Below are 13,044 nucleotides of genomic sequence, written 5' to 3' on the forward strand. Positions count from 1 at the left end.
AGGGACTTGTGCATTAGAAGCTCATCCATTAGAGTGGTGACTTAGTCTAGGACATGTTAGGTAAAACAGACATTTCTGCAACCTGCAGTGGTGAGTGGAGAGAAGTTACTAAAAATATACTCTAGTAGTTCTTTATCTTTCATATCATGATATATGGAAAAAAACAGTGTTGTATGTTTTCCTACCTTCTTTCAAATCAAGGATGACATTACTGGCCAAAACAGTGGGTGTTATTTGTGTCCCATTCTGAGTCATGAGTCCTGTCTGAATAAAAGCAGAATAATTAGAGGACTCCAGGTTTAGTTTACTGACGGTAGCTCTATCAATCAATGTGATAGCTCTAGCTATCCCATGCCTCTCCTCCCCCATGCTCTGTCAAAAAAAAAAAAAAGATACAAAGATGGACTTAACAAGACTGCTAATGTCAAAAAGTGAGTGTTTAAACCAAAGTTTCTTATTATTTCTGTGTAGATACTGGAAGTTTAAGATGAAGGAAATAGCGCAGGCTGGCACTGAGCTAGTTTGTTTTTGTTTTTGCGTTTTTTTTCAGAGCTAGTGAAAAACCCTCTCTCACTCTTCAGCAGAGCTGTTTCCTTATTAAAACAGCCCCTCAAAACAAAACCAAAACTGGAAAGTTAGAGTGTATGGGATTGCACAGACCTTTTGGTCTTGCCTCTTTAGAACATCAACTCTTTTGAAATGGAATAAATAGAGAAAAAAAATTCCTTTAGATTTTTAACTATGGCAGTATTCTATCTGAACTAGAAATATGTTTCTCTGAATCTTGTGTATGCTTAGTCTGTTCTACCTCTCAAAAGATTATAGGTAATAATATAGGTAATGTCAATGTAGTAATGGGTTGCTGCAAAACCTGGTAGGATAAATTCTGATTGCATAAGAATGTTCTAAAGGCTTCTGATTAATTGCATCACCTGTAAAAGCTGCCATTGTAGAGAATGAGAACTAATAAAACAATGGGTTCAAGGTTTTGTATTGAAAAATATTTCAACATGGCTTAGTTTTTTTGTTCCCTTGTGTGTCAGTAGTTGATTTCTCAACATTTTCGAATGAGTGCTCTTCATTTTTGTAATCAGTTTTAAGTAACTTCTTCCTGTCAGTCTTCTTTACCAGAGAGCCACCATGCTTATGAGTTTAAAAACTGGTATTTTTTCAAAGCCTGTTACTGGTTCTTCTGATCTTGATTATCAAGTGACTTCCCTTTACCTGCAGCCACTGTAAAAAAGGTGTAAAAGACAATAGGACTGAAAAAAATGCTTGTTTCAGATGACAGCATAGTTTACTGCTGCCAGTGTACACTTGAAATAGATTAAACAAGGAGACAAGCTTGTTTTGTCCCTAACTTCCATTTTGGCAATGAGTGAACATGATAATGCTCTGTATTTTATCTAACAATCCTGTTTAAGCCCTTACACATAATTAATAGCTTTTTTTCCTCATCTTGTCTGTTTCAAGTGCTTTTAAGAGTACCTAAATAGCCACAGAAATTTCCAATGTACATGGACTTCAGGAAAATGCGTACATCAGTCTGTTTTTAGAAGTACATTAAGAGCATAGGAGGTCCATCCTGCCATAGAAAAAGAAGTTTGGCACAGAACTGAATTCCCAACTTACTAGAAATCAAATCTTTTTTTTAATTGGAGAAACAAATATCTTCCCTTTATAGGTCTTTTTTTTTTTCCTTTTATCTTCTTTTTTTTCCTTAAGCTGCAGTTGACTTACTGGTGATTTATTTCAGGGAAGAAACCAAAACCATCTCGTTCTGAGTCCCCTACTACAACTCCAAACATATCTGTGAAAAAGAAAAACAAAGATGGAAAGGGTAAGTCAAAGTAGTTGTCACCAAAATTTTTAGGAGAACATTGTTTTTGAGTGGTCTGTAAAAAGAAGAAATTCACCAGTTTGCTTCTGATGTAAACATAGGTCTTATGTTCAGGGGTGGTTAACGTCTCAAGGCAAGGAAAAGATGAGCACGAGTTTTCTTAGTGAAATACTCAATTCCTTGGGACAATAATGTGTTTGTCACTTAAGTTGCAAGGGTTCTTGGAAACTTTTCAACACCCCCGCAGAGTTTGCTGTGTTTTGAATAAGGTCTTGGGGAGTGCTTTGCATTATACTAATGCTTCTTAGGCTGTGGTTATTTTGACAGATGATCTTTGAAAATGTCTTCCATCTGTATGTGTCTAATTCTGCATGAGGCTAACCAAAGCTGCCAGTTGGCAGCAGGAAGTACCGAGTCCTGAATTTTCAAAAAAAGTTATACCACAACTTGAACACTTGAGCAGAAAACTTGAGGGTTTGATACTTTCATTCCTTCTGTGTTTAAAAGGTATTAATAAAAATAAATGCCACATAACTGATACAATAAATCATTTGCTCAGCCTGAACCGTTCAGTAGTGCCTGGGGGTTTTGTCAACAGCTGGGTTGCTTTGCTGTGGGGTCCAACACTGCACCCGTGCCCAGGCTGGTGTTTGAAGGGAAGGCTGATTCCCAGCCCCAGCGAGCTGTGCTGTGCTCAGCGGGAGCTGGAAATGAGCTTCTCCTGTGACACGAGTGCCTGCTGGTACCCCTGGACCCAGATGTGGTTGCATGCATGCAGTACTGGCTAGGGCAGCAGCCTAGCCAGTCCTGCACACTGGTGGCAAAAGAATGTCACACTCTTGAGGTCAGAAAAATCTCTACTCTGACAAATGAGTATGTCGGGTTTGTTTCTTTTTCTTTTGAAGAGGCATTTTCTACAGTAACAGGAAGAAAAACCTGTTGGCAGTCAATAAATATTTTACATGTTAATGCCATCAATTTAAAATATGCATTGTTGCTTTTTTAAAAAAATTAAAACCTGATTTTTACGTAAAAAAAATGAAAGTAGTATCAGAGGAACATCCAAGTGGTGCTCAAATGAAATCATAGAAAATATGGAAGCAGCTAGCCACAAAATTAAAAGGCGGAAGTGTCTAATACTTCTGTCAATGATAGCAAGGATGCTCCATAATTCACATTTGTCCATTGTTACAAAATTGTTAATTCTGAAGGGAATAAAATGGAGCATGTTGCCTGAAACCACTGTTTGTTATGAAAACAATTTGTTTTTCATTTTAAGGAACACAGAATTGAAGTAAAAAACATAGTAATATGACCATCCGTGGCAGGGAAGCTGCTAGAAAATCACAAGAGCTGCCTGTCTGTTACCTAGGGGGAACTTGTATGCTGAAATTACAATGACATAATACGATGCATAGAAAAAACTGATTTTTCCACATATTTCGTTTTCTGCTGAAATTTTTAACTCAGAATTTTTAACTCAGAGGAGGTTAAATATTCTGCCTGTAAGTAAAGAAAACCTGTTTTTTTTGCAGCCACTCCTCTCCACAGTGATTTTTAGTGGCTAAGTGTGACAAATTTTCAGGTTGCTTTGATGCAATTGAGCATTTTTTTTCTAGACTACAGCATAAGTGCCCTGGATTAGGTGGTAAATGGCTGGGAATACTTTCACTCCTGTCTGACCGTTGTGTCTTGCCTAAGCAGTCCCTCTTTGCCTTTGGGATATCTGTGGGCCATGAGGCTGGTTTACTTAGGTTGGGAGACATTTGTTGCAAAGGCAGTGTTTTTTCTCTAGAAATGCTCATTTTTCAAGTGTCCACCTGCTGAAGGAACTGCAAAGATTTTTGTATTCGCAGTGCTGATGACTGATGAATATTTGCTAAATATAGTTTATAATATAGTATTATAGGAATTTCAGTTTTAAAGAGATCTCTTATCGAAAAAAGGTCAGACTGATGGTGGTTAAAGTTGAAAAAATCTGCTGGGCTAAATTGAAGCTATGAAAAGAGATCCTGTCACCTTCTGATCTGCTGGGCATAATTTTTTGTGAAACTTCAGCACATGCTATCCTTGCTGGTTTTGCACAGTTAATTGTGGGAGGTAATACAAATAGTTTTTCCTTGCTTTCTCAGAGTAACGACTAAGAAGTTTATATGCAGCTTCAGATTCCCAAAAGAGCATAAACACCAAAAGCCTTAAAAAAAAACCAAAAAAAACCAGGAAAAAGGTTCTCATTAGTCATATGAGTTTAGACTCCTTAAATGTGGTTTTGGAAAAACAATGCAAATTTTGTGCTAGTTTAAAGTATTCACAATCTGTGATTTTAATACTCTTTCTTTATATGTGGTAAACACTGAACAGATGTGACAGATTTCCATATAGAAGTGTTTGTCCCTGCTTATTTGTAAAATGAAATTTGAATGTTGACTACCAGCAAGCACAAGCACTCACTGGATTAAAAAAATTTCTCTTGTTCTGTACTTTGATGTTGAAGGTTTACCTACCTCAGCACATATCACTGATTGAACCCCATAAATATAATTTTTAAAAGCAAGGATTTTGCTCAGCCTTTTAAAGGATTATAACATTCACCTTGATTCAGCAAAGCATTTAAGGAAAAGCTTAATTTCCAGCATTTTTAAGGGATAGAACTGAACATGTTCCTTTTCAAGGTAAAGCAATAATGGCTGCTTCTGTAACTGGATTAGGGAGGAAGGAAATGGGCACATGGGTACAAATGCTGTCTAATGTTGGTGGTCCAAACAGAGTGGCTGTAGGTTAGGGAGTGGCTGGGGTATTTGGACACCTAGATTATCATAACTCACAAAATTATAACAACTTCCCTTCCCATGCCCTTCCATCACTCTTTCCTAGTCTTGATGATGTATTATAATGTATTTTGTAAAGATACCAGCTTCTTAATTTTAAGATTATTTGAGTCATTAATAAAATATGGCCAAGTAACTTATTTTTTTCATTTGTTTATTTGTTTCATTTCTGAAATGCTTTTATTCTAGGAAATACGATTTATCTCTGGGAGTTCTTATTAGCACTGCTCCAGGACAAAGCTACATGTCCTAAATACATCAAATGGACTCAAAGAGAGAAGGGCATTTTCAAGCTGGTAGATTCCAAAGCTGTGTCCAGGTTGTGGGGAAAACACAAAAACAAACCTGACATGAATTATGAAACAATGGGTAGAGCTCTCAGGTATGTACATTTTTAATAATAGACTGGTTTTGTTGCCTTGGTGCTTGTGTGCATTAAATGCCTCATCTAATTTGAATAACAGAAAAATCTATTATTCTATTAGTTTGGGAAACGAAAATGATTTTTTAGCAAAATAAATTAGCTAACTAAAAGTTACCCTCACTAACCTCCATTCCAAGTCAGTCACCTTCAGTTTTAGCATAGATATTTTTCAGTAATGCTGCTGCATCTTCACAGTCAGACACAGACTGAGAAGATTTCAAGTGGGGCAAACCTTTTACGTAAAATTTGAACCTCTTTTTCACAAAACAGCTTGCCAACATTCATGTGTATTCATTAACTTATTTCTACTTGTTGCACATGATTCCATCTCCAATGGAAAATCAGTTTTAGAATTCAGTTCTGGTTTCACTTCTAAACCTGTATGTACAGACAGTTCTAAAACATAGAATTGTGTGCCACTGCCTGTCAGGCTGGGAGTTTTCTCATAAATAAAAACCTGTGCAAAATAAGTAGACAGCCATGGAGCTTCAGTCTTCTCAGCTGATAATTGTCCAGCTGAGCTGTATGTATTTCTTGTCATTTCCCCTCACCTTGGTGTGCATAATTTCAAGTTGTCCTACTAATTTGTAAATATAACAGAAATAGTGCCCTCCTGTCCTTTTCACTTCGTTGTAGCTGAAATATCTGCCTGTGCTCACTGGTGAATAAGCACAATTCAGATAACTGACAGAACTGTAGGAGTCAAAAGGAGAATTGGAAGTTTCATGCAATTTTTTACAAAGTGTGAGTTGTTAGCAGATCTGCCAAGTCATGGAATTCTTTTTCTCCTAAGAGTTATCTAAGTTTGACATTAAAAGGTGGCATGAAATATCAGCAAAAAAGTTGTTTGAGGAAAAAAGTATACTATTAAATTGGCCACTTTTTATAATGAAGAAACTAGACGCAGAAGTTTTTTAACTTGCTGGTGATGTATTTATTTTCTGGGAGTTTTGTTGCTTTGTTTTGTTTTCAGTAAAAAACCTATGTAACTAGATATGTATGCACTTTAAACAGATACTATTACCAAAGAGGAATCCTTGCTAAAGTAGAAGGTCAGCGCCTGGTATATCAGTTTAAAGACATGCCAAAAGATCTCATCTATATTGATGATGAAGATGCAAGCCCTAGCACTGAATCATCAGATTCAACTCTGCTCTCACCTGCTGTGGCCAACAGAAACCAATCAGGCAGAACTAGAGCAGCTACAAATGCAGGAACAAAGGGAGGATCAACCTCAGTGGTAAAAACAGGAAACTCAAAGCCTGCTAAGGTGAAGGAGCAAATAGAAGTTGTACAGCAGCAGACAACTGGCTTGAATTCAGAAGTTTTGAGGACAATGCAATCTCCACAGCCAGTACATCCCACTCAGCTTTTTCGGACAGTTCATGTAATGCAGCCTTTGCAGCCCCTCACAGAAGGACAAGCAGCTGTAACCAGTAATGTTCCAGATGAATCATTAAATTCCTCAGTTCAGAATATAAGGTAAGAAAATGTACAGAAAATAAATATTTGCATAGTAGTAAATTCACTGGATGATGCCTAATTAGACTTGATTCTTTGTTTTGCTTCCAAGACATGCTAGTTTTCCAGTTATTTGAAGTGGAATTAGGTCTTTGTGGCTCATCCTATATATAGGAATTTAGAGTTACTACAGCATAATATGACAGGTACACACATAACTGCACTGCCTGTGGTGGAGGGAAGCTCATCTTTTCCATGATGCATATAATTTAGAAAGGAAAAATATACCACTTCTCTTTAAAATTGACATTGTCAGTTATGTCCCACAGCTGAAGCTGTTTTCATGTCTGCTTTTACACTGGTGTCTTTGGTTTTGAATTATACATGGTAGGTCTGCAAGATACCTTCAAAATTATTTTCCTTCTTGCTTCTTAATTTTTCTTCATAAGAATTTTTGTCATCTTTTACAACTTTTGTATTGTCCCCAGTTACAAGGAAAAGCTCCATATTACCTGCTGTAGCGTTTTGCTGCTGTTACAAGAAAAAGTTCTTCCAATTGTAGGAAACAATTAAGAGAAGAGTTCTTTATTACATTGGTTCACATCCATTGTTTTTAACCAGAACATTATTCCATGAAATCTCTAACTGTACTTAGCCAAGATGACAAATTGAAAGAGTTAAAAAAGATGCATCAAACCTTTTCAGAATGGTAGAGAAGTACTGCTGAATAAGAAAGTTTATACTAAAGGGTCTGAGCAGTTAGAGTGAAAATAAAAACTACAGTTCAGACTTTTTTTTGTATGCTTTTAACCAGGTTGGGCCAAGCTCCAAAATAGGTGCTGATGAGTTCTGTACAATAGACACTGCCCATTCTAGGCTCTCAAAATACAATTTATGACAGATATATTTCTGCTCAGCTTCAAAGGGCAAGCTTCAAATAGTTAGTTGAGGTAGAATGACACACTGAACATTTTTCAGTGTCTTGTTTTTTACTAAGGCTGAAACCAAAGTTTGTTCAGACAGCTGCAAATCTTAGGCCGATGAATGTCTTTGTGTACACATTCTGAATTGTTGCAGCAAGGCTTCCATAAGGGTTGAAATGAATTTGTCTGCATAATTTGAAAATGTACAGCAGGTATGATTGCCATTGTAGACTGAGAATTGACAAACTTTGTGGGGTTGTGGTTGAAGTCACTTTTTAGTGTGGAAAGCATGAGGACGAATAGCAGTTTTGGTTGCTAGTTGCTGTTCAGTGGCTGGGGCATGTACATAGTCAAGATAATTTCAGCAAAACAGCAACCAGGATCTGGTGATGATCCTTAAAAGGTTTTCTGATGCATACGGTTAATGGTTGGGTTCTGCCTTGAAGCATGAAAATCTTGAACCCATATAATTTGTCTTATGCAATTTAGTTTCTAAAGTTCTACTCATGTAAATGTTGACCCTTCTTCTTCATGGAAAGAAGTGTTTTTTCCTCTGCAGCAATTTGCTTCTGTTCTGTTGTGAGAAGAAAAAAAATTATAGAGAAAATATTGAGTATCACTGGGGTCAAAACAGTTGGTTTCTTAGCAGTTAACCATAACCTTCAGAGAATGTTTGAACATGCATGTTCTCTGCTAAGGGACTTGGTAAAAGAAGCATATCTGAAGATTGTTGTGAAGTGCTTGTGTCATCATCTCTGACCTGCACTAGGCAGCACTGCCTGATACAGACCACTCCCAAAACATCGCAGGTAGAGTGTTGTAGCCCAAGGCCCAAGTTCCCCAAGGCCTCTTGGCATTTTTCAAAGGAATGGGCATATCAATGTAAATCTGTGGTTGACTCTTCATGTGACTTCATTTAGAGTTGCACAAAGCTTGTATCTTTCTCTGAAGTGGAAAGGTCTTGGCTTTTAGATGGCTTTTGATGTGCTTTTTGGACAAGTTTTGGTGCTGCTCTATGAAAGGGAGACAAGGAGAATTGTTACTTACAAAGGATAAAAGTCTCTTCTTCAACCCCAGTGCTTAAACAGAAAGGCTGTGATGTGCTAACTGAGGCTTGGGAAACAGGGCAGGAGCAGGGTCAGGTCAAGCAAACTGGGTTTTGCTGACTGAGGAAAACATCTAGTATCCCCAGTGGGAATACTGGGAATTGTAAACACACTGTTCGTCTGCAGGTTTAACTTTTGTGGCTCCGTGTCTGCCAGCACAGTTACTGCAGTCTCCAGTCGTGCAACTGGGAGCTAAGTTTGGCAACACATGTTTCCAGTGACAAGACAAACCCAAAAATGCCTCTCTGGATGAGCATTTTATTGCTTACTTTTTCCAATGTGCCAGATTTTATGAGGAAGAAAAAGTTTCTTTGAATTTTGTGCTAGTAAAATTACTCAGTTTAAACCAGAATAACTGACACAGGTTAACCAGATTACCTGGATTATTGGAGTAATTGTGTGTGGCCTTGGAATTAGGAGGCAGTGGCCTGGGATTCAGCTCTGTGTACATTGGCTCATTCTGAGCATTAAAGGGCATCCTTTCTGTTGCTGCAAAACCCTCTCCTGTTGGGCTAGTGACTTACCTTGCCTAGGGCATCCTGCAGGGCTATAAAGTGCCTGTGTTTGGACAAGTAAATTTCTCCCTTAAATGAGGAGGACTGCAGATAAAGAGAGATGCATTTAAATTTACCTTTAATCTAGAATGGTGGTGATTGAAGATGGAGTAAAGAGAGATTCTTATGTTGCTTACAGTTCAAAGAATATCATATAGGGAGCAATTTTTAGTTCTATGTCTGTCTCTCTTATTGGCTGTACAGGTCATGGCTGTGAACCTTCTAGCTGGCAGCTCTATATACCAAGAAACTTGCAATTAGCTGACTTCTCACAGACCCTGTGCAATGTTTTAGCACACTTCTGGTTTTAATCTGGTTCTGTCTAAATTCAGCTTACTGTTTCTTCTCTGCACTTGCAAGTTGTCATTGTGGTATCTTGGACAGAGCACCTTAGAAGACCAGAATCCTGACTCAGTTCTGTAGCTGGGGAAAAGCTAAGATAGGCCACAGAGGACCAATGGCATATGTTCACCCTGTTCACTTTGAATGGGAGACCCTCGACATGATGAATCAGCCACAGTTTTCATCTTTATCTTTTTGCAACCTTCAAAGTAGAAAATTACTTCTGAAGGTGACACAAGCATGGATTGCAGTGGCAGAATCCTGATTCAAGAGGAGGAGAAAGTAGCTGAATGTGAATAATGTTCTTCTAGGGTATGAGCATTCTGTGTAAAAACAGCTATGAAGCCAAGAATTCACCAGCACTGTGTGTTGGTCCCAGTAAGCAGAGTCAGTTGCTTTTGAAGGTCTTGTATACCCGAGCAAACACATGCTTTCTGCTGTTGTTCCATAATCTGTTTCTGTGTCCAGGCTGTGATGCTTTGGTGGTCAGACTGCAGCAGTGCTGATGCTGAAAAAATAATAAATTGTCTAGCAGGAGTTTATCAACTCTGAAAAATGTGATTATAGCTGCTATTTCAAATGAAGTGTCTTCATCTCATACCTTATATAGACATTGTCTTGTGTAAGTTGCACAGTGAATGTGGCCATTATTTTCTGTAATCATCCTTCACACCCTATCTCTATTGGCTTTGCTCGAGCTCACATAACCTCACAGATAGAGGGAACCAGTCTGGCATTCTCCTACTGAGACTTTGCACTGACCATCTGCTTTCAGTCCCTTTTCTTGAATAAGAGCAAGAGTCCCATCTGCACGATGTCCGTGTTGTAGCCCAACACTCCTGTGCCATTTCTATAGGTCTCCTGAATAAAAAACATCACAGGTGTAAGTCTTGGTAAAGGGCTCCCTAGGACTAGATGGGGAACCTGGGTAAAAGAGAATGATGCCAGCTGAGGACTTGCAGATAATCAGAAACAACTTCTGAGGACCTTCCTTTGATCAGCCACCATCAGTGCATGTGCTTTGCTTCTGTTTGTAGTTAGGCAGCAGTCTTCTGTCAGTGCTCCAAAGGCAAGCCTGCAGTTTTAAAAGCTCTCCAGCACACTGACTAGTAGGTATTGTTGGATCTGTCTCACTGCTGCTATAGCCTTCCCCAAAGGAAGGAAAATGGGACTGTCACAAAGAGCTCATCTCTGCAATCTCTTAAGTGAATCTCTTGACTGCAATCCGGGTTTCAGGTTGGTGAGAAAAATGTCCTTCCTGAGGGAGCTGCTGGTCAGAAATAGGCTGATGTGGTCTCAGTGGGCTTCTACAAGAAACTGTGATTTAGCTTACAACAGCGTGTGTTTCTCAGACATGTTTCCAATATGGCCAACTTCTATCACAGCAAAGACTTTGGTTATAACCAAACATTTTGATTTTCCTGCAGCTGAAGACCTTTCCTTAAGCCCACTTCTGATTTAAGTTCTGTGGTATGCAAGAAGGCATCTGCTTATTGGCAGAAAGGCCTACAGTGTCATCTAATCAAATAAGTTTTGTTTCTGCACAATAAGAAAATATCCATAGGAGCTCTCTTTCTGAGAGAGGTGGAGGTTCTGCAGGTCTGTTAGCAGCAAAGATCCTGCGTTTTAATTCAGGTGACTGTGCAGTTTTGATAAATTCTGAAAAGAATACTGTTAGACTTTGTGGTTCTGTAAAAAGGACACCTTGAGAGTTGAGTCCTCTGCCTCTGTCCTCTACCTCTCTCTGTGCATTTCTTAATGTTGCTTTGTTTCATGTTATTATTGTGCTGTGCAATACTTAGTTTACCTTGGCTTGCAGCTTCAATATATTTGATATCTTCTTGGTATAATAAATTTCACATAAATTACCATAAATAAACATGTTTTTCTTGCCTGTCACTATTTATCTTTTGATGAACTAATAAGATATGTCACAATTCTAGGCCATTGGCACTAAAAAATAGCCCAAGAAATAGATGATAATTTTCTGCCAAGCTAAAATGACTTCAGGATTTTTGTCATTCCTTTCTCAGTTGTAATCAGATTGTTTTATGGTAGCATTTCCTTTCCATCACTGTTGCTCAATGTTTTTGTTCTTTTTGAAACCTCAGCAGCAACTTTTAAAATAATCACCCAAAAGATTTGTACCTTAGAGAAGAAAGGCTGTTAGCAAAATGCCAGTGAAATTCAGAAACATAGCAAAATACAGACTTAACACCTAAAATAGTGTAGCCCATTTTAATTATTGTGTACTTTTTTTTTTGTAAAACAGGCAAAATGATTTACCAATCTGTATCTTTTCCAATTGTATTTAAGTCAAATTGTTTAGGCAGATAGATTTTTAGTTAGTAATCAGGTTTAGCAATTAATGCAAATGTCTTGCTTGGCCACTATGAGCATAAAGAAATATTTATGGTGTGCTTATGCAGATACTTGCTGCATGCTTCCCTTGTAGCAAGTTCACACTGTGTTTGTATGCATATATGTGTGTGTGCAGATTGACATACATGTGTATCATATGAATATATATCTTGGATGATAGAGAAGACAACACATCTAGAGTAAACCTCAGGCATAGGACTGCCTTTCAAGAGACGTAAAATGGCTTAAGATTATTATGCAGATACTAATTAGAGAGTGCTGAGACAAATGATCTGATTTCATGTCTCAGAGCTGCTGCTCCTCGTGTTTGGCAGTTAACTTCATTGATTAGATGCAGTTCACACATTTTGAGCTTATTCTTCAAAGCCACTTAGTAGCTAGTAGCTTTTAGTTTTACAAAACAAGTACAGAACACGGAAGTAGCTTCAAGGTAATACATGGGTGTACTAGCACAGGCTAGCAGCTTCAGCCACTGCTTTCAAAATTGCAGCTATTGAATTGTTCTTAATCCTTCAAACTCAGGTAAGTTTCTTAATGAATTAAAGAACTGGCTTGGTATCTATTCTGATACTTTTGGTGCTTTCCTAATGGACAGTGTCAGTTATCTCTCCCTCATAGCTGTTCCACATGCACTGCTGGTCTCTATAGACTTTCCTGGGTTGAGCTGTACCTATCTTACATTTTGATTTTATTATAAGTTTATTTAACTGTAGGTAGTTTTCTCTTATTTTTTAAAGAACCTAGTGGATGCCCTCATCCTGTTGCTATTTCTGTCGCAGACAGTAGTGACTTTTCTCTCAAGGTCCCAGGGGAATTGCTGAGGGGAAAAAAAATAATTATCACTGATAACTCTTAGGAGACTTGGTATGAGCCTTGGTACTGCCATTCTGAGCCTTGCACTTTAGGCTTGGTTGTTGGTATTTGCTGTGTCAGCACCAAGTTCTCCAGAAGTTTGAAAGAAAGAAGCAATCACTCTAGTTGGTGCTTCACCTTCAACCAGCCCCATTTCCATGAACAACTTCCTTGGGATTTCTTCCTTGGGATTTTCTCCGTGTGAAAAAGAAGCTCAAGATTGACTTCTGGTGTCAGTCGCATCAAATTTTGTCATGGTTATGATGGCCGTTGTGATGAGATCTGCATGGGAGCGGCCTTGGCAAGAATTTGGATTGCAGTAGCAGCATTTC

General features: G+C 38.2%; 1 protein-coding gene across 11 annotated transcripts in view; it reads left to right on the forward strand.

The window, feature by feature from the left end:
• ELF1 (E74 like ETS transcription factor 1) overlaps window positions 1–13,044 on the forward strand; it is a 98,067-nt gene that overhangs the window by 81,522 nt on the left and 3,501 nt on the right. For all 11 annotated transcript variants that reach the window (XM_062487746.1, XM_062487749.1, XM_062487751.1 and 8 more), the window contains exons 6-8: window positions 1,757–1,840; window positions 4,858–5,050; window positions 6,107–6,574. In XM_062487746.1, coding sequence (XP_062343730.1) covers window positions 1,757–1,840; window positions 4,858–5,050; window positions 6,107–6,574 — 745 coding nt within the window. The remainder of the gene's footprint in view (window positions 1–1,756; window positions 1,841–4,857; window positions 5,051–6,106; window positions 6,575–13,044) is intronic.

Source organism: Cinclus cinclus, chromosome 2 (assembly GCF_963662255.1).
Source record: "Cinclus cinclus chromosome 2, bCinCin1.1, whole genome shotgun sequence".
Taxonomy (NCBI): Eukaryota; Metazoa; Chordata; class Aves; order Passeriformes; family Cinclidae; genus Cinclus; species Cinclus cinclus.